Below are 23,360 nucleotides of genomic sequence, written 5' to 3'. Positions count from 1 at the left end.
AAGTTGATGACACAATCAAAACTGAAGTCACAATAAAAACTGAATTTCACAGGGTGCAAATATAAATTGGGCAACAAGATCATTATATATTGACTATAATTACAATAAATTATGTCTGCTGTGTATATTTGTAGGCCATCTACTCATATACTGATTCATACATAAAATTCTCAGAGCACTTTTGAACATTGCAGTGTCTTTCAAGTTTTCATGTTCTTGATTATCTTATTCTAAAAGTAATAATGCAAATTATTTACTAAACTAATGGGATGGGTTTGGACAAATTGAAGCCTCCCCTTAAATATGGTCACAGATGTATTCATGTAGAGTTTATCTAATATACAGTTAAAGGCCCAAAAAATATATTTGATGAGGATATGTAGTATGAATTCTGCAGTTACAGTACAAGCTTACTAATTGATCATAGTAAATATTACATATTCATATCTGACACTTAGTTTCTATACCAAGTATGGTTTTGAGATTAAAATATTGTCTGTTTCTCTAATGCCAATTCTTCATTTAATAATGAAAATTCTGCAGTTGAGTGTTTGACCCAATATAACACCAGCAAAATATTCTGGGGTCATCTGAGTTTCTGTCAGGGTAGGGATATTGTGTTTGTTCTTTCATCTATTTCATCAAATCATCATTCATTCTCATTCTCAATTAACCTAAAGATGATAGACTGATGATATTAAATAACACAAATAAACAATATTACAAAATAGATGTATTATGTTCCTGCAGTTATGGGCCAATAATGCCTACTGAAAATTCTGTCTACTGTTTTCAGTTAATGAGAACTGTACTGCTATTGTTTTCTACTGTTTTCAGTGGCTAAACTATGCTACACGAATGCTTTCTACTGTTTTTATTAGCTCAACTGTGTATACTGTTTTCAGTAGCTGAACTGTACTGCTAATGTTTTCTACTGTTTTTGGTAGTCTCCTGTCTCAAGTAGCTGAACTGTATTCTTAATATTTTCAGTAACTTAATTTTACAACTAACATATTTTATTGTGTTCAGTATATTGCCACATGTGAAAACAATCAGTAACGATGAAAATTTTTATCCATAGAACTGAAAATGCAATGGAAAATCGTATAGATAACTAAAATTAAAGCATGTGGAATTTGCAACTTAGGAATGCTTTTATACAACAAAAAAGTCAAATATAGTAAACACGTTTTTAAGTGTGTATCTTTATTGTCTTTATCACACTTGTAGAAAATTGAAAAACATACTGTTTTAGACATACATTGACATATTGTTCTTCCTATATTCACACGAAAACAGCAAAAAAATAGTTTAAACAAAGTCTTGACCCTCAATGCTTGAAAAATCAACAAGCAAACACATTCAACTACGTTGATCAAAAGATTGCTCATTTCTGCATTATACAGACATAATAATAACCATGGAAATTCAATGCTAAAAAAAATATAACACAACTGACATGATCATGTATTCAAACTACCAGCTGCTTTAAGATTGAGTTATTTCTTAAGAAGGAGTTATATTAATTTCTTAATTAAGATATATCTGACTTGAGTAGAATTCATTAAAAAACAGTAGAAAGTCAGTTCATGTACTGTTTTTCCAATGCACTTGTAAATCACTGAAAATGTGGTGTCAAGAATTAAACTATCTATTCCTGGAGTCAATGAATGATTTTATAATATATTGTAACAAGTATTATGCAGTATTATTTACATTAGGTCCACTGTGCTGTACAGAAGACCTACAATTGGTTTTCAGTACATTTCATAGACCACAGTAGAAGGCATTTAAAAACCACAGGGGGCTTCCCCAATGGCGCAGTGGTAGCGTCGTCACCTTGTAATCATGGGTCCCAGGTTCAATACCAGGTGGAGGCACATAGTGGTTCGGATCCCACTTTAACCTGTAGGTCCAGTCCCAATTAGCCTTACTGTACATAAAGTGGACTTAAATCACCAAATCAATCAATCAATGAAGACCACAGGGAAATAACGTGCTTTGTCTGATTTCTTGTTTTTATAGAAGAGCACGTTATTTCCTTATTATGAGCATGTTCTTTCTCTGTATACACAACAAAAACCTCTTTGCAATGGATCGAAAAAGCACGTTCTACCTTTTGTACAATTCCCAGTTAGAAAGACCCTTCACAGGCTATTTGATAGCATCTTTATCTCAATTTGGCTAAAATGGACAAATCCTATTCTTTTCCTGTGGTCTTCATTTGAAAACAGTAAAATTTATCCACTGTAAACAGTAGAAATTTCTAGCAGGGATATGAATCTTATCCTTTTTGACCATATGTAATGGTGCCATTAGTGGAGGACACACTCCAACTATTAGGAAAAGTGTATTGTGAATTTTGAGATTATTGGTGTATTATACATCATGTGTGTGCCCACCCCAAATAAAGTAATGCCTCTTAGGACCATATGTATTAGAGTGTTGCATGGGATCACTTTCGCTCGCTCAAACTTGTTTGAGTCTCCCAAGCTCGAGCATGCTACACTCAAGCGTACCACACTCTTAGTGCAATGATTGACAACGTCCCGTATTTCAGAGCCTAATAAGCAGCACTGTCAACCTGAAATCCATACATGGAAGGAATCCATTCCATTCAATTACAATTCTAAATCATAATTCAGTATATTATTATGTAAAACTCAAGTACAATATATATGAAAGTATGCAATATCTACAGACCGAAACGTAAAATGGATACACATGCTGACAGACCTACCTAAGCAATTAAAAATATATCACAGTGCAACAAGTATACGTATACATCATTGTTCACTTATCAAAAACGATAATCATATTCTGTGAAATAATAAAATGTACAATTGTAACATTCATACAGTGGTGCTAAGCACAGGGTAGCACTTTACTTTTTGTTACAATTGTAACATTCAATCAAACATCATTTTAATGTGACAATAATCGTAGAAACATAAAATGTCAGCCTAGGCAGTTTCAGCTAATAACCATCTGTTTAATTTTCACATATCTCGGTAAGATATATGAAACTGCATTCTAACATGCAGATGATGACTATGTTCACTTACTTTTTATTTTCACTTCGTCTTTTACTTCATGATCCGTATTGGAGGACCCACTATCATAGACAAATGACGGAAATACGTGTACTAATAAGGTTCAAGAGTTTGAGTGTATTTTGCAAGTTCGAGCATTTTTCGCTCAAACTGTCCATTCTGTCTGCCATCTAGCATTGCCTGTGTGAAGTATTTGCCGCTCGAGTAAAAAACGCTCATTGCAGCACTCTAATATGTATAACGTCCACATGGAGGCATATGCTTATGATTGATTAAACAGTATGCCATGAATACTTAAGTGGAAAACAGCCTGCTGTTCTCTTGGCTTGATAAGGTTGGTCAGTTTCAGAATGGTGTCTGTCTCTTTATAATCTACAAGGATGCATACTTTTTGGCAGGGAAATATTTGATGACTGGACCATTAATGGACACGGAATGATTTTTATATTGTGTTTGTTACATAATTAAGATATGGTATATTATATGCTTTCAATTCCATTTTTTAAAAATTTTGCCAGGATAATTTTTTTTGTGAGGGGGAAATTCCTGGCATCCCCCTGGATAATTTGGACACTGTCCCTTCATCAGTTTCATCTACTCAACAACAACTCAACAAATTTTTATTGGACTTACAGCTTTACAGGTGGCTGTTTAAGCCCAGCATACATTTTCAACTACTCACCATTCATCCTCATTAGCACAATTAATCAATAGTGACTGTCATTGTCACAATTACTCAGACAACACAGGAACGTGAGATAAAATAAGAAAAATGCTGTTATTTTCTCTCTTTTTTGTATTCATGCTTTTTAACTTCAAAAATGATATATGTAAGATGTGGAACATGGACTATCTTAATAAATATACCTGGACCTCATAAGCGGATGTAGTTCTTTTTTCTGAGGGGGACAGAATATGCTGTAAACATATTACAGTTCTATGCATATTTTTTCGTCAAATGAAGTGCACGAACATGCTGATGGACAATTTGCACGGTAATACACATGGATCCCACTGTACCACATGGCTCTGATGTTCATGTACCGAACACTTGAAAGATCTTTGAGATACTACAATCTGAATCAAATTCTATGCTAGTCCACTGGGGTATGCAGGGGGGGGGGGGGGCTGAAGAGCCTACAGCCCCCTCCGAAAGTTTGAGAAAATCAATATTTTTAAATAAGAGAACTCGAGAAATAAGAGAGTTAATAAATGCAGTTTTGCTTTAAAATTGGCATTAAGATTGAGAGTGGAAAATTTTTAATCTACGAAATATTGTGTTAATGCCACCCCCTTGAAAGCAATTATTCACTATCCACCTTTACAATCCCAAAATAAAATCCTGCATACACTAGTGCGCCAGTCGAATCATCTGAAGATTCCGATTGGGCACTACACGCAAGGGACACCCCAACCTTAACCTTTTACACAAAATGATCTCAATGATTTGGTCAGAGATTTAAATCTCCCTAAGGATGCTGGAGAACTTCTGGGTTCAAGGCTGAAAGAAAAACCTGCTTGCTCCAGGAACATATGTAACAGTTAACACACATCGCGAGAAAGAACTAGAACAGTATTTAACCCAGGAAAGCTCTTTAGTATATTGCATAGACATTCGAAACCTCATAAAGAAGTTAGGAGAAGAGTATAACATGGATGAATGGAGTCTCATCATTGATTCAAGCAAGAAAACAAGTTTAAAAGGTGTGTTGCTACATAATGGTAACATTCTAACATCAGTCCCATTTTGTCCATCTGAAGGAGACATAATGACAATCTTGAGCAGCTATTAGATAAAGTAAAGTACACCGAAAATGGAAAAAGATAAGTTAGTACCATAGACGCTGGAATTGATGGCTCACTACTGTTTGTTACTGAAACATGATGATCCTGTTACAGTGTGCAGTGTTCATACAAGCAACAACGGTTCTAGTGACAGATCATATACGTGGTCATTAGTGGTTTTCGTGCTTCTTTTCCTTTGACTTTACATTTTACAATAGGTATTATAATATAGCACTTGATTTGCATGTACTAATCTATACCTATACTAAGGACACAATACAATGCAATGTGTATTTCATTACTTTTTAGTATATTATATGTTGCTTGTATGGTTCACATGTATTACAGTGTTCAAACATGTATTAAGTGTCATTTTTAAGAAACCTGATGTGATACAGCAAAATGGCAGTCTTCTCTGTAATACATACATCTTGAAGATGCTAAATCAGTTATTGGATGTAAAAATGGTCTCAATAACTTTTTTTGTTGACCTATGTAATTACAGAAAGGAGCTTAAAAATTCACTTCTTCAGATGAAACTTTGCTTTGGATTGCTTTCATTTGCTTTATTTTACTTCGCTTTTTGTGCTACTTTTGTCAAATTTGCGAAGATGCGGATGAGTGATGAAATTGATGAATAGATACTCACAAACATCCATGCCCAGGCCAGGATTCGAACCCCGGACCCCTGACATTGTAGTGTGACTCAGACGAAACTGTCAAAACCAATGGAAATATCTGATCCAGAATGCTTCCACTTTGTGTCCATCAGTTAACGTTATTGACTTGTTACCATCAAACCACTGAGTTTGATTTCCGGTGTCAACTTATTGATGTGTCTAATAAAGTAAATTTAGTCCAGATTAATGTATTTCTAGTAAACTTTGTTTTATTCTTTTACTATCTTGTAAAGGATTGCTCAAACATTTTTGGCCCTGTACCCCTCCCACTAAATTCGTCAATGCATATACGCACACAGTAAGTAACACTTGTCAGTTGTCATGTCTTATTCAGATATTCATAAGAAAATTGTACAAGAACAGCAATATTAATACATTTGTAGGATGCCAAAGAAAACAGAAATGAAGCATTTAAGAATATCAACATTCACAGACTCAAATCTAGTGAATGTTTTCTAGATTTCTTAGTATTATGTACTGTTAGACCCACTCTTATTATTTGATCATTATTTTCTCTCTCCTAGACAAGTGAAAAGTAGTCATGGCAGCATCTGATTTTTAATAGTGTTAGCCATTTTTAATGGCTCAGCAGCTGATTGTTCAAATACCAATAATTTTATCAGTTTAATATCTCGAACCTTAAATTACTTTCAACAAGTATTTGATGTTTTTGGTATTTAATATTTAGTGTTACATTTAGCCACTTTGGATGATTGCAGTGTTGAGAATGAATGATGAGAAAAAGCTGATAAAAGGACACTCACAAAGGAACAAGCCAAATTTGAACATGAAACACTTGGTAGGAAGATATGTTCAATCACTGAGGAGACTGCCTAAAGCATGAATATACAATGACATTTTCTGACTTCATTTCAATATGTGTTTAAAACTCGCCAGTTGATGTTAAATTAACCTTTCCCAATGTACATTTTTATTGCCTTCTTTAATGAGATATCTTACTACTTTACTTCTGTGATGGTTTATTCCAGCTAAACTACTTAATATTTACAATATTTACATGAATTGTATGAAAATTGATCACTTTGAGCAAGAATGCCATCCCTTATGCAATTGTCCTTAGTGTTAAATACATTTCAACAATTTTTATTTTTTCTACTCGATGTTTGTGATGTACTTACTATAATATTAATGTAACTTACTTTCTACTCCTATATATGTAGTTAGCATATATAGTTCAATATGATATTTTTTTTATATTGTTCAGAAGACAGAATTAAAATATCTAGAGTAGGTGGAATATATTATACTTTTTAGTAAGTGCGAATGAAACCAGCAACTTTACACTGAAATTTCAATGTTTAATTTTGAAAGATCATTGTACAGTGTTATCTCATAACATTGCTTGCTTATTTCTGGATAGTCACTAGGTATATTCCAGTCTTGCATGCTTCTTCAGTAATGCTGCCCTATGCTTTACTCTCAGGGGATGACTGGTAAATCTGGGCCTACATGTAAACAAATAAATTTGACTAGTAAAGGTTTTTACTTTGAGCATCACACTACCATAAATGAAGAGAAATTTGGGCACTTTTGTGAAAAATCTTTGCTTTTTATCTGAATTGAACAAGAATGAAAAGAAATTTAAAATGAATAATGTTTTCAGAGTAATATTACTGTAACAAAAGGTAATATTTTCTTATATATACTAGCAAAGGAAAAACTGAAGTTGCCAAATTATATCAAATGGAAAAGTATATACTGAAGTGAATTTTTGATCATAAAATGAATTCTTAACATATTTTAAAAGATATAGAAATGAGTCAAAATCTCTTTACTGTTTACCAAAGAATGAGAAAGAACAATGAGTAATAAACACTAAATGAATTAGCATTTTATGAAGTGAACATGGTAGCAGTGCATGTTATTATTTGAAAGGCATTTTGAGATGTGCACAATGTCTTGATCAGATCGACCCCACATTAATGCACTTAAATTGCAAGCATGGGATAAAACATATTAGTAATATTCTAATAAAGTTGTGAAAATGGAACGTTCTGAATGTATATTTATTTTTCCATACCCTCTATTCTAAAAGCATTGTTATAATGTTATTTTGTAAGTAATAAGGCCAAATAAGCGTAAAAAATAAATTGAGCAAGACTGGTGTATTTAAAGAATGATATGTTGAATGAAGTGAAAGAGGTTAATGAGGATCAAAATCACTCTCTTTAGCTTGTTTGCGACCCATTGTAGGATTCATACCTAGACAAGAATTTCCTAATCATCATATATCACATATTGAGATAAAACAGATGTCAAAGTTTGTTTTAAGATCACTTCATGTTCAGCTCTAGGCTAATAGGGATACTACTATAAACCTATAGTTTAAAGTTGGATCTGTACCACAGTCCAATGTGCCACCACTGAGGGATTGAACCAGGGTAATTACAATGTGAGGATATTACCACTATGTCATCAGGGAGACCCAACAAGCTGATGTGTACAAACTGATCAACAATAATTAGGGCCGAGCCTATACTGATCTCCATGTATACCGATACGGGCGATACCAGTGGTATTGTATTGGTATCAGAAAGTATCGGTTGGAGTTTATTTACCGATACCGGTAATTAAATAACAATAAATAATATATAAATAAATAAATAAAAATAAATAAATAATAGCAATATTAATAATAGTAATTCATGAGCTCTGCAAAAATGCTGTGCAACACTTTGGGGAAGTTTAATTTTCATGGAAATTATGCAAAATTGCAAGTTTATTTTTGTTTTACACCAGTTCTGTGTGAAAAACCTAGTTTTATGATAACATAACATGTAGTGTAATATTCTGATATAATTCTTGAATATTTTAAAGCAAAAATCTTGGTAAATTGATGCATATAATTGGAGTAAAGAGTTACAAACAAATATCAAATCAATGTTTCGAACAACTTTTAATTATTACAATTATTACAATTTTCATCGCATTGTGATGCCAAGGGTACCGGGTTCGAATCCCGCTCAGGCTTGGTTGTTTTTGAATGTCCATTCATCAATTTCATCATTTCATCACTCATCCCCATCTTCGCAAATTAGCCAAGAACACAAAACTCGAAGTAAAAGAAACTTAATCAATCAATTATTACAATTTTCAAGTATTGGTATCAGTGGGTATTGGTGAGAGTATCGGTATCGGTTCAAAGCGGCATTAACTCAGTCCGAATAATAATATAATTTATATATAAAATAATTAAAATAATAGTTACTTAGGAAACACAAATAACACACATTTATCACATATTCACTATTTTTTGCAGTGACGTGCACTGAGGAGTAGCTAGTCTAGCAGAGATAAATCAATCAATCTCACATCTCGAATTATATTCAAATCACAATATTTATTGTCTTGTTAAAGCCACCACAGCTCGTATGTAACACCTTTTTTTCCACGCTCTTCTCGTCATCGGTGTTCTCCACGGGCAAAGCTGGCTGGATACCCTAGCTCGCTCTTCTTCAGCCAGGCCAGTTTCCAGGTAGAAACGGCCAGCCCAAGGAAAAGGAAGATTTCTACCTCTACTTCCCTTGCCCCCACGCCCCCCGCTGCAATGGTTGAAAGCCCAGGCTTTCAGGTCCCCTAGTCTATCTCCTATAGGACAGATAGGGGATTTGTTTCTCATAATTTTTTGTAAATCCTATAAAGAACACAGGGTAAAATTTTCTGCAGTACTTATGTTCTCTGTATTTACACAACCTTTTACACGTTGTACAATACGTGCGTATGTATAATATGGGATGTAGTTTTATTATTTATGAAATGGGAACGTGTTATGTGCAGACAATAATGTTATGCTTTCTTTCTTTTTTCTTTTTCAAATATGGAATATATAATGATTAAATTACAAATATGTGCTCAGGCTCTCTGACTCTCGTTTTAGTAGTGTTTTATTTAAATATACTACTCTTGGTCTCTAACAGTCATAAATACGGATGTATTTATTTGGGCAAGAGAACGCGTGTTCATATTGTTGTTGGTTTGGTTTATTTTACTTCGCTTTTCTGCCACATTTGGTTATCGCGAAAATGAGGATTGAGTGATGATATGATGAAATTGGTGAAGGGACCTCATATGAACAATCCAGGCCAAGATTCGAACCCGTGATGAGTGCGCATTCTTGTCCTATGTGTTGCAGTGAATAATGAAATAAATTGGAATGAAAAATGTATCTCAGAACTCAAAAAGTCAAATGAATATCATTGAAGAAACTACAAAAAAAGTGTGTTGTGGTTTGTTACTTGTCACCAAATCAACCAAGCGTGGAAGAGTGGTTATCACAGCGCGCTACGACACCAGGAGTTCCGGGTTCGAACCCCGACCCGGGCATGGGCGTTCCCTGTGCTCGTCCCTTTATCAATTTCATCGTATCATCTTCGCAAATGTGACAAAAAAGCGACGCTAAGTAACAAAAATGAAATCAAATCATTGATTAATTGCTCAATTTGGTTTATTTTACTTTGCTTTTCCGCCACTTTTGGTACGACAAAATTGATGAAGGGACACACACAAAGAATACCCATGGCCAAGGCGAGATTCGAACCCAGGATCTCTGGCTTAGAGTCAAATCAAATAGTTTTTTATTTTCGAATGTGGGTGGGGTTACGTGTACTTTTTTCTAGTACTCATTCATAATTTTGCAATCTTTTCCTGTTATTGACATTCTTCTTTTTTGTAGGAATACTGGCCCTAAAGGGAGGAGGGGTGTGATCCAACCCCCCCCCCCCTTGAGCACGCCACCGACTGCTACCCCAAGTGTCGACGTCACCGCACGTCACTGATTTTTAGCAGTTTATGAACCACTGCTGCTTATGATTTGAGGATTTTTTTTTATATTCCCATACTGCAGTGTATAAATTTAACCAATTTTAAAAAGTTGTACTGTTCCTGTTCATAGTAAAAGTTATTGTGAATCTGCAGAAATTCTGGTTCTGGAATTCCTATATTGGACAATTCAACAAATATCAGACCTATCTTCAGTATGATATTTGTTGAAAAATATTAAACATATTAATTTTGCATACAGTATCATGCCAGGAGGCTAAGAAAAGTAAAACCTTATTTTCACCAATAACCTAGCTTATGGAATATATGAAGATGATATCGACAAGCTATCATGTTAGAACAAAGCATTTCTTTACCATGTACTCTAGTCTGTTTGCTATAGGTTTGTGTATTACTAATTACTAATTTGTACCATATTCTTTCCTATTTTATGTTGGCCTTCTGCCTCTTTAGCCTGATCATGACAATGATGAATGATGATTATATAAAATTTCTGCAGGGGCACTCACAGAGGAAAACTCATGTCCATGCCAGGATTCAAACATGGGACCATTGGTAGGAGGAGATTGTGAGTAAGTAGTTATTGCTACTGGCAACAGAAGCAACTACTGGTAGTTAGTGGCCATAGGTTAAAGTATGTTTCGGAGATCATCAATGAGATCGTGAACCGGTTTCATAAGTCACCATTAAAATAACCACGCATTGTAATTTATTTATTTATCTTCTTTTGCCACAAATGAAATACATTGTTGGACATGAATGACGACCATCCTAGAAATTTGAAGTACAGAAATGAATAAATTGTGAAGACAAAATTCTAAAATATTTCACATTACTTGTGTGGCTAATAAATGCTCTTATCAAAGAGAAAGCAACTAATATAAATTTGATTCAAGTTATAATATGGTTCAACTATAGGATACAGTGTACATACCACTAATTGTACAGTATATTTTTTAAGAGGGAGGACGTTCCTGTTATTTGAACAATATTGCAGATATTTAATATTATCAACCTTGTATTTTTACTGGGTAGGATATATATCTGAACTACAATGTTTTGAAAAAAAAATGAACTTTTGAGGCATAAGATGCCTTCTCCTGTTACCAGGGGCAGCTTCAGGGACTACTTGCTTTAAAGAGAGTTGGATTTGTGTAGACAACAGTTAGTGGAAGTTACTGCTCCATAATCTAATAAGTATATTGCAAAATCATGTAGCAATATAAGCTGAGAGATTACTGTTATTTTGATATCGTTATGTAGGTATTAAATAAATACACACCCACATTAAATGTGTTAATTAATATTAACACTTAGTATATTTTAAAAAATAAGGTTGTAATTTTTCATCAATAAAACGGTCATTTTTCTTATTGAGGAAGGTAGTTGGGAGGGTGACATTGTGGAAATTAGGATAGGGGGCAAAAATCTACTTTGCAAGAGTTAAAATTTTATATTGAGCCACTCCTGCCTGCTATTGTATCCACACACACCCAGTACCTCCATTTTTTCTTATCTATCACTAAATTTTTAAATATAAGGAAAAATAGTTTGAAGGATAATATTAAATATAGTGATTTTTTAAATAATAAAGTAATTTCGCAGTCAGTATTTTATTGTAGACATAAGTTAGATGCCACCAAGTATTTAGAGCTGAGCACACATATGTTATTATTTGCGCAATTTTACACATTATAGTGCAAGCAAAACTAACCTTCCTTTCCATTTTAAGTCTGTTAATCTCTAAACAAATTACCCCACAATGAAAACCAAATTAGTGACTGTTAAATTGTAAAACTTGATAAAAAAACTTGAATGATTTACCTGAAATATGTTCTGCAGCATCCTCTGTATTGGGTTGAGTGTCCTTTGAATACTGGTGGAAGCTGCATCATTTTGATTTTGCCGACTACTTCTTCCCAGATTTCTCTGAAACATTGACAACATGATCATTATAATTATGAAATAGGACTTAAATATTATATTATTTATGTAAGTTCATATAAAATCTACCATGAGAAATAATTTAGGATGTGATTACATATTGTAACATATTTTAACATACCTGACATTCACTTTTTGAAAATGAGACACATCAATGCAGGAAGTAAATAAATCATGCTAGTTAATTTACATATCTGGAAACAAATAATGACAGTAACATATATATGAATTAGGAATATCCATCATGTTGCTCCAGACTTTTTGTTTGAGAATGTCAGTTTCAAGCAAAAGCTAATACTTAGTAATATTTGCTGTGATAAACAACAATGCTGCTGCAGTTTTGAAGGCATAAGAAATGGGTGATCAGGTCTGTCTCCTTTCTAATAAAATATGAAATGGTTCCCAAGGCTGGTTAGAACGTCTGAAGAGGGTGGTTATTTTCTCTTTGATTTGGACATAAGTGAAGTTTTCGCATGCTTTATTATGAGATGAAAAGTGGAAGCAATTATTTTTTCTGGGTTTCTGCATTGGCATTTCTTTCTAATTAGGCAAATGGAAAGAGCTGTTCCGATTCGTTCAGATTCCTGCTGTTAAATGGGGTGGAATCTAGGGCAGCTGGAATGTTAACTGAGAGGGGTTTCTGTTTACATATGGTGTATTGAAATGATGTATCTTTCTTTTTTCATGTATCCTTGGGTGTAGTCGTTTGCTTTTACCCGTGTTCTAGTGAAGGGCTGACCTATAGGATTATGTAGTGGGGCAGTTATGGTTGATTAGGATTTGAGAAAGGGAGTTGTAGAGGTTGTCACATAAGAAACGTATTAATTCATTCATTTGGCAGTCTACCTGCAGTGAAGTAAGGATACCTTACCTTAAAAAAAGAAGGGAGGGTAGGATGTTGCTAGAATTTAAGCGAGCTTGTGATGGGTGAGCGTGTAATTGGTCCTGAGTGGAAGCCATTTTTTTTCTGTGGGTATAAAAATTAATAGACAAAAGAAAGAACATCTTTACCATAACATCAGTAGCATTTTTGTAAGAGTAAGAGAGAGAGAGTGAGAGAGAGAGAGAGAGAGAGAGACGGAGAGAGATTTAGCTTATTTTACTTCGCTTTTCTGACACTTTTGGCTAATCGCTGTGCTAACCACTCCGCCACGGAGCTTGGCTAAAGAAACAGAAGAGAGATAATACAGAAAGAGAGGTCGTGAGAGAGAGAGAGAGAGAGAGAGAGAGAGAGAGAGAGAGAGAGATGGAAGAAGAAACCAAAAGAGATAGGGAATGGGAAAGAAGCAGAGGAGACCAGGAAAGAGAGAAAGGGAAAATAAAATAGAGAGAAAAGGAAAAAGAGAGAGAAATACAGAAAAAAAGAGAAACAAAAGAGAGAATAACAGAGAGAAAGGGAAGAATAGAGAGAGGAGGAGAGACAGGAAAGGGAAAAGAGGAGGGATAAAAGAGAAAGATTGATTGATTTGTTGTTTTATGTCCACTTTATGCACAGTAAGGCTAATCGGACTGGACCTACAGTTTAAAGTGGGATCCGAACCACTTGTGCCTCCACCGGGTATCGAACCCGGGACCCCTAGATTACAAGGCGACGACGCTACCGCTGCGCCATCGGGGAGGCCCTAAAAAAATAGAAAGAAAATAAAGAGACAGAGAGAGAGAAAGCGAGAGAAAAGAGGAAGAAGAGAGTGACAAAGAAAGACAGAGAAAGAAAGCGAGAGAAAGGAAATCGAAGAGAGTGACAAAGAAAAACAGAGAAAGAGAAAGAAAACGAGAGAAAAGAAATAGAAGAGAGTGACAAAGAAAGAGAAAGAAAGCGAGAGAAAAGAAATAGAAGAGAGTGACAAAGAAAGACAGAGAAAGAAAACAAGATAAAAGAAATAGAAGAGAGTGACAAAGAAAGAGAAAGAAAACGAGAGAAAAGAAATAGAGTGACAAAGAAAGACAGAGAAAGAGAAAGAAAGAGGGAGGAGGAGAAAAACGATAGAGATACAACGTACCCTTGATTTTCTACTTCAACCTTTCTAAACCGACCACTAAAACACGCCACTGCGTGTGTAGTAGATAACTGTGTGTATTACCTGACCAGAAGAAGACCTCAGAATCTGTATGGGTTGTGACAGCACTTCGAGCTCGGAAGCTTGCGAGTTCAGAGTGGCCGGCCTGGAACCTGACGACGCCACGAACTCTCCGACGATCTGTCCCTCGCGTGGCGTCTTCTTCGGCGCCTCCTGCTTCTTCTCAGGTTCCTTCTGCGTAACCTGATCCTTGGCCGCCTGGGGTGTTGTCGTCCCTGGCTTCTTCGTGGTGGGCTTCGTCGTCACTTCCTGTATGGAGGCGGTCACTTTCGACAGTTCGAGCTTCGGCTCTACCTGCTTGTTCGTTGTGGCGGCTTTCGTCGTCGTTTCTTGCTTGACGGCGTCTGCTTTCGTTACTTCCGGTTTCGGCGTTTCTATCTTAGGCGGGGCTTCCTCCGGTGCTGGAAATGCCGCCACGGTCACCAGGAGGAGACATAATAGGCTAATTTTGTGCATTGTACCTGAAACGAAAAGATCCATATATAATTATTTTCCATTCTTAGATAGTTTTTATAAATTGAGCAAGGAAGACCTACACACGTACACAGTGGCGGCGATTGGGTTCCAAAACTGGGTGGGGAAGATTCCAAAACTGGAGGGGGGGCAAGTACATAACATAACATAACGATTAGCATAGTGCTGGAGCAAAAGTGGCAAAAAGTTGGGGGGCAACTCCCCCCCTCGTCCACCCTAATCGCCGCCACTTCACGTACAGGGTGCGGCAAAAATATCTGACTGTTTTATGTTCGCTAGTACTTAGGCTGCAGAGTGTATGTTAATACTCTTGCCATTTCAGTTGCCATGGAGCAATATAACGCTATACATTGGGCGTTTACCGTAGATACATTTTTTTAAAATAACAAATCTGTAGTGGATTCTCAGGAAACGTTCAGACATTTCATGTTCGTCGACATGTCAAGCTCCCAATGACAATTCGGGGTTTCATATTATTTTAATCATTTATTTATTTATTTTAAGAAAGACGGTCGTACTGTTATGGTCAATTCAGATCGCTACGTTCCGATGTGCGCAATTATCTTGCAGCAGAACTACGCATTCTTTTACGCGGAGTGTGGCTTGAACAGGATGAGACACCATCACATACAGCAAGGATTTCAATGGCACTGCCAAAAGCATGTTTCCAGGCATTGTCATTTCCCGCAGATGCGACATTTTGAAACCACCGCAATCGTCAGATCTATCTGTCTGCGACATCTTCGTTTGTGGTTACGTTCGAAAGCAAGGTTTACATTGAGAAATCACACGATCAGTTGCCGATCAGAAAGAAGCAATTTGTCGCCAATTTAACGCCATATCCCCAGCTACGATTTAGAGAGTTCTACAAAGCGTCATTATCATTAATTCGTTCCAGGGATTTTTTTCCGTGAGGGACAAGAAATTAATTTTTTCACTGCTTCAATTTGAAGTTATTGAGTTGCTGCTATGATCTGTACCAATCTTACTTGCGATTAAATCCTTTATAATATAAATACTAAAAATTACTGTGGTTGAAATGATTTATTTTTTTTTCTGTTAAATATGCAGGGTGAACCAGAAGTGATAGAACAAACTGAAATGGTGAAAAGTACACGATAGTAGAAGCAAAAAAGTTGCAGTTAATATGGGGTCGCAAACAAGGTGCGAAATCCTGGGGGTACGGGGGGATTTCCCCCCACCAACAACAATCTTAGCCCCAAAAATCCCCGCACCAAAATTTTTCCGGGGGGGGGAGTTTTTGTTACAACAAACAAAATATAAACAATTACCTTTACTTTCAAATATACTGTACTAAGAATAATATTGAATATATACACAAATTAGTGTAGTGAGTATGAATGCTTTTTCTCTCTCAAGAGATCATTAACAAAGCAACATCAATTCGCACAATAAAAGTAAAACAAGAATGCAACTATGAAATCTAATTGATTTATATTAACATAAAGCAAAAACTAAATAAGATCTTAACATAATAAAACCACTTCAACTAGTATTTCATAATTTATTAACATCTTTAACCAGTTAGTAAAGGAATTAGTTTATTATACTCGTATATAAAAGTAACAAATTATTTTATTTATATGTAATTAATATTAATACTAATATATTTTTAATTTAGTAATTAATTTTACTTTTAATAATATTATAAATATGTATATCGCCTAATTTATATGTATGTTTGTGTGGGGAGGGGGTTTACAGATTAAGATCTTTCTCCCCCCCCACCAGTCTTAAATGATTTCGCACCCTCGCAAACGAACCGTTTGCAAGATAGTTTGCGAATGTATGGTTATAACCTACCACTGAATTGATTCTTTGTACACATCATATGCTTTTCACGTGTGAAGTGCAACAGTCCTACTTAGTAACAAAAACATAATTAAAAGGTTTATCTCGCTAGACATTACTGTTGCTTCATTACCAAGGACTATTGTACTGTACAGTATCTTTCATGTTCGGCAGTGTTCAGTTTTAAACAAGAAAAACCTCGAGTACGCAAGGAGACAAGCGTACGATGTGTACAAAGAATCAAGTCAGTACCGAATCGTGACTATAATTGAGGACTAAAAGTGGTAAACGTTGTAAGTACTAAAAGCAAAATTGTTGGGAAATCGCATCGTTCCGCACATCAGCCCGTAAGAACGTGCACACTAGTGACCTCTTTACACGCCCTTTGAACTACTTAGAGGGCTACCAGCCACATTTCACGTTTACCGCATTATAAAGCATGCCACATTTCACAGTTTAACGTGGAAAACGGTGTTTGAATTATTGTGGCACTTACAGCATTTACCAATTTTAGTCTTCAATTCGCAATTATTTCGCAAACGGTTAATTTACTGAGACTTATTTGCTTCTACCATCGTATACATTTCACCGTTTCAGTTTGCGTTAACACTTCTGGTACACCCTATGTAATTTTATCATGTCATTTATCTTCTAGGAGATGCCCCTGTCGTCTAAAGAAGGCGATCGCTCCACTTTGAAGTCTAAATTTGAGCGGTCATCAGAAACTTACAAAACATTAAGCTTCAATTTATGCCTAACTTGTGGCAACTGAGAAAAAGCCACCTCAGTGACCAAGTGTATTGAGTTGTCTTCTTTAAATCAGGCCTTTCCAACTCTCTGTATATTTGTGGAAGAGCGTCGTGTTCACGCGTGAATTTCAGGGTGAGCTGTATTGTTGTATCGTTGTAAGATGGGCGAAAAAGGAGGAGTTAGAGATGCAGGAGGCTTCGTCGGTCTCGTTCGTGCGAGACTCGTCATCTGACTCGTGAGCAACAGAGTGGGGTGTGGCATTGTAATGATGACAGAAGGTACAGGAGGTGGTTTTTTACCTCTCATTGCAAGCGGCTCCTTCACTTCTACTCTGCTGCTTAGTGGACTTGAAGAGCAGTGTACTGCTTCACTGCATGGAGCGCTCGCTGTCCTCCACAAATTCAAGCAAGTTTTTTAGGCCTAAGAGTCTCACCAACGACGGTTTTGTGTTCAATTCTTGGCTTGTGTCACTTTCTGAGTGTCCCTTCATCAATTTCACGTATTCATCATTCATCTTCATTGAGTAGGAGAGACAAACGTACAAAAAAGTCTCAAGCTTGAGACGTCCTTTCTTCGGATGCTACCATATGTAGGGGGTAGTGGGAGTCAAGGAATAGTGACATTGTTGCAGATAAATGAACGATAACCAGGGGTGCCCGCAGGGGGGGCCAGGGGGCACTTGCCCCCCTGAAATTTCTGGAAAGAGTTAATGTAAATCCAATGGTGAAATTGTAGAAATATTTTATAACAAAAAGTATTGTTTTCTGTGACTTACAGGCCGTAAGTTACAGCAACAATTATTATTATTATTATTTTTATAATTATTATTTGAAATAGGGTTACATTTAAGCTTACAGTCTATTTTACACTGATTACAAAACAGCTCTTTGTCCTTCATGAATTAATATTAAGTATAGAGTTATGCAAATTTTACATAGATAAACAGTATATCAAAATTACAAATGTAAGTAATTTAAAAAAAACATAAGTAGTAGTAGTGATAATGTAGTAATAATAAAAAGAACAACAACAATAAAAACAAAAGCAGTAATAATAGCAATATTATTATTATTATTATTATTCATAATAATAATAATAAAAGTTTCTGCGACTGCCCCCCCCCCTGAGAAAAAAATCTGCCGGCATCCTGGACAATAACGACTAGAAATCTGATGAAAATGAGAGACGAAATCATCTCCATCGCCGCGGTAGGTCAAATATTGAATCTGAATGGCGAATCACTCAACATCCAGGTGCTGGAGTTAGTCAAAACTGGCAGGAAAGAGACGTAAAGTAAGGAAAACGCAAATTCACAATTACAAGCACAAAATGCAGATTAGGTAAAAGATGAGCTACACCTCCATCGTAGGTGATAATCCGCCAATGCTCTCCACTCATACTATTCTCTTGTCTTCCTCGTCATTATTAACTCACAGTATAGAAAAGTGACGTTAAATTAATCTATAAGAACAACAACAACAAGCGATTTTGAAACTCAGCTTACCTACTTGGGCGTGTCATGTTAGTTTCACAACTCCTCCCTCCTATCTCCATTGCTCTCAGACGCTCTATATATTAATTCGTATTATCTAAGTTGAGCAATCTCATATCATTGTTTTTGTTTTTTTCTTGTAATGTGAAGTGTTACAAAAAAAATCTTAATTGGATAGATTTTGCCTTTTCCTGTGTTCTCGCAGAAATTGCACAACACTTGTTTACCTCTCCAGCTGACCTCCATACCACGTTGTAATACATTCTCTCTCTCTTCAATGTTGCCAACTTTTTTTTTAGCAATAGAGTAAGCCGTATAGTTTTTATCTGCGACTTTCCTCTGTAAAAATAGGCGCTGTTATGTTAGGAATCATCAGAACTTAATGATTTAAAAATTCTAAGAACAAAACCTATGAAACGATCTTAACCTTTATCTTACAGGAGCCAAGTATTAGGGTTTTATTTCTTTAAAAACATTTAGCATAATTTCATTACGACGCAATATTAAATCACCTGCATTTAAGCCTTAAGGGCAAAACAAGAACACGTATTTAGGAGGAAGTTTCATTCTTTCTTTTAATTGTCATGTACAGAGCATTCCCTGACATTCGCTACGAGACTCGGCGGAAAGCTGCCCGGCATCAGCGATTGTCTTTCCCGGTGAACGGGTCAGCGACAGTCGCTAGAGTCGGCTATTAAAATTACAGTTTTCATATTGTGTACTAACTTTGACTACAGAAGGTGTTGAAAATGATGTCCCTCTGCTGCAACACATTCCTGGCATCTCCGAAGGAAATTGGCATTTACACGTGCAAGTTTGTCTACTGTAATTCTCCAGATTTTTCGTACAATACTCTCTTTTAACTCACGGATAGCGTGCGGATTGTCTTTGTATTCTTTAGTTTTTAGATTTCCCCATTTTTCTTTCCACTTTTATTCAGAATTGACCCTGTTACTCTAAACGTTTTTACGAAGTTTAATATTGGGTTGGTGCGAAAGAAATGTCCGCTTTGACGTCTGGTGGGAAACTCGCCTAAACAACACAACACAGGGATTGACTGAGGTCACGAGCCTAACGTCATAAACTCTGTATACGTCCAGCAAACAGGCTGGAGCACCCAGATAGTCAGGAGGGAATGTTTTGCTGAACAGGGTCGTCTGAAAGTGCACCATAGAGAACACACAATTGCGAGTGATTTTTCTTTACGAATTCAAACTGGGACATTCTGCTCGGCAAGCCGCCAAAAACATTAACAGTGCATTTGGGCCAGGAATGGTAAATGAACGCACCATTCGCCGCAGGTTTGTCAAATTTCGTTCCGGTGACACAGCATTGCAAAATGAGCCTCGTGGCCATCGACCAACATCATGTTCAGATGAGCTCCTTCAGGAACACCATGGAAGCGGACCCTCGGAAAAATGTTCGTGCCATTGCAGACGAGTTAGGCATACACCATACCACTGTCGTTCGGCGGCTCCGTGCGATCGGTCAAGTGTAAAGGTTGGACTCATGGGTACCACATGATTTGACACCGGCCAACAAGACTCGCGCCGTCTGGAGGTGCGCAGTTCTCTGAGTGTAAGGAATAACCGGGATGGTTTCCTGCATCGGATTGTCACTTAAGATGAGAAATGGATCTTCTATGACAATCGTAAACGATTAGGACAATGGTTGGATCGTGATCAACGTCCAGGGCGGTTTCCGAAACCACCTCTCCACCCACGGAAGGTGTTGTTCTTGGTATGGTGGTCTATGGTGTGTGTGATCCATCATGTCTTTCTCAGGCGAGGTGAAACCATCAATACAGATAGTTACATGTATGAACTCCATGAAATGCACCGCAAACTTCTCCGCAAGCAACCAGCAATGGTCCACAGACATGGTGTCCTCATGTTGCACGACAATGCTCAGCCACATGTCGCGTAAAGGACGGTGCAGGCTCTCCATGAGTTGCAATATGAAACCCTTCCTCATCCAGCATATTCTCCCGACCTCTCTCCCACTGACTACAATCCCTTCCGGCATCTCGATCACTTCCTGACAGGAAAGACCTTCGCTGATGATCGGGCGGTGCAACATGCCGTTTAGGAGATCTTTGCGTCACAGACTCCAGACTTCTTTCGCCATGGAATCCAATTGTTGGCTGAGCGATGGCAAAAGTGTGTGGCTGCAGACGGCGACTATTTTGATTAACCAAGTATTGTAGTTTTAATTTTTTTTTACCTTTGGCAATGACGCACCTGGGCCGGACATTTCATTCGCACCAACCCAATATAAGCGGTTGTTCCGGACCCGTTCACCGGGAAAGACAAGCGCTGATGCCGGGCCACTTGCCGCCGAGTCTCGTAGCGAATGTCAGGGAATGCTTTGTATTTCAGGTATGAAAAGGCGGATTGATTTTTTTATTTTAGTTTGCTTTTCTGCCACGTTGGCTATCTCGAAGCTGAGGATGTATGTTAATAGGATAAAATGGACGAAAGGACTATGACAAAAACACATGGACGACACTATACAATTCCCATAGAGGGTTAAAGTGGCGGAGCGTTCAGACGCCAGAGCCTTGTGAGTCTGCTAAGCGCAGTCCAGAGTGAAAGAGACTCTTCAAGAGAGGGCCACATTTGGATGCCTTCCCGAGACCTCAACCTTTACACTCTTCAGGTATGTAAGAATTGGGGTCCGACGGGATTTTTAAAATAAATATATGCGAGTTGATGACTAATAAGGTAGGTCAGCCAAAGATGGCCATAGTTCTCAAGGTGGCCCACTTCAAGAAAATCATATTAATGTTTAAGAAAGTTAAGAAATGGCACTACATCAATGTACCCAGCCAACTCTGGTGTACTATGCAGAAAACGAACTGTCTCGGGCTGCCAGAAGCCATTTTATGTAAGTTATTGTGTTGCGGATCGAGCAGATTAGTCGTTTTTGTTATTTTAAGGTAAGTAAGAAATGTATGTGTGTACGTCCTTGAAATTAACGTATGTTAATATTTTATATTTAATTAATTATCTTTTTTATAACAGATTAAACTCGCCTCTGGAATTTACACTTTTCACATTAAAATAAGTTTTATTGTTAAAGATTACCTAATAGTGTTAAATTTGCAGACTTTCGTGAATCACTAAATGTTATTAATATATGTTTGGTTTATAAGTTAAATACTTCAGTGATAATTTTTTTGCGGAAGTGTTTCTTTTATTTATTACGAAGACGATTAGTAGGTTGGAATTAGCTAAAATTTTGCTCCAACCCGGAATTAAATACTACATTTTTTTTCAGGAATGTTCCCCAATGTTAGGACAATTCAAATCCAAAATCCGAAGAGGTGGAAGCTTGGAGAAATCACCTACATACGAGGGTTGGTCAATAAGTATATGCACTTTTAATGTAATTTTCTTTCTGTTGGCAGGCTTGTCAATGGAGTGTGCATTTATCATTGATTGAGTGTATATCACTCTGAAGAGAAGTTGAAGAATTTTACTTTTGGGTAAGCGCGAAGATGAAGATAAGTGATATGATGAAATTGATGAGACATTTACAAAGAACACCCTTGTAGGATTCGAACCTGGGACCGCTGGCATTACATGGGCTGTGCTAACCACTCCGCCACGGAGGTCAGTATGCGTCGTTACTGTACATAATGCATGTCACCAATCAAAAGTTTGAGACTAACAGCATTTTCTACGAAACTACAGGGTGGCGCATATTCTATCTACCAATATAAATTGGCAACCCTGTCGGAACGCAGATACGCATGCTCAGAAGTTTCCCATACTTAGGCAGCTGCAAGTATCGTTGATGGCGACCCTCATTGGGCCTTCGTCGCAGTGTCTCCTGCGTCTCCTGAAGGGGACCCGTTCGGATGAACGCCTCAAACTGCCACGATTCGTGTCTGAACCGGCCAACGTTCCATGGTAGACTAATTGCGAGACTTGCAGGTGCCTAAGCATGGAAAACTTCTGCGCATGCGCAACTACGTTCCGACAGGGTTGCCAACTTATATTGGTAGATACAATATGTGCCACCCTATATAAGTAGTGACCCATGGGTCACCTTGGGAACAGATGCAATGGTTTTCTACTTCTTTTTTTTTTAAGTTACAAACAATTTTACAAAATATTTATATGGTACATGTTGTTAATTAGTAATAAGAGTTATTTCTTAAAATTTCATAAAATTATCTCTCATTGGAGATTTGTAAATTGCCCTAGAAGCTTAACTGTGGCCACCTTTGGCTCACCTACCTTACTGCTACCATTCTAAATTATTATTATTGTTTTTACTTTTTCAAGCTGTTTTCTTTACATTTGTCTTCATTATCATGCCCTTGGGGAATATTTTTTAATAATTTATTTTTATCCTAATGTAATTCAAGTGCAAGGAGAGGATAAATAAATCTGAATAAAGTAAAGTCTCAATTTTTCTTCATCTTCTTCTAATGTACAAAACACGTGAGAATAATTTTAGGTTAGAATAGAGCTCTGATGCCTAG

General features: G+C 36.7%; 1 protein-coding gene across 1 annotated transcript in view; it reads right to left on the bottom strand.

Moving 5' to 3' along the window:
• LOC145997239 (uncharacterized) overlaps positions 1 to 23,360 on the bottom strand; it is a 69,152-nt gene that overhangs the window by 13,865 nt on the left and 31,927 nt on the right. Inside the window, exons 2-3 of the mRNA XM_083134064.1 lie at positions 14,344 to 14,801; positions 12,143 to 12,247 (exon numbers count right to left, since the gene is read on the bottom strand). Of these exons, the coding sequence (XP_082990190.1) occupies positions 12,143 to 12,247; positions 14,344 to 14,796 (558 nt within the window). The 5' untranslated portion in view covers positions 14,797 to 14,801. The remainder of the gene's footprint in view (positions 1 to 12,142; positions 12,248 to 14,343; positions 14,802 to 23,360) is intronic.

This window comes from Lepisma saccharinum, chromosome 13, assembly GCF_977018435.1.
Source record: "Lepisma saccharinum chromosome 13, izLepSacc3.1, whole genome shotgun sequence".
Classification (NCBI taxonomy): domain Eukaryota; kingdom Metazoa; phylum Arthropoda; class Insecta; order Zygentoma; family Lepismatidae; genus Lepisma; species Lepisma saccharinum.
Note: the sequence above shows the minus strand (reverse complement) of the source record. Positions and strands in the feature narration are given on the sequence as shown.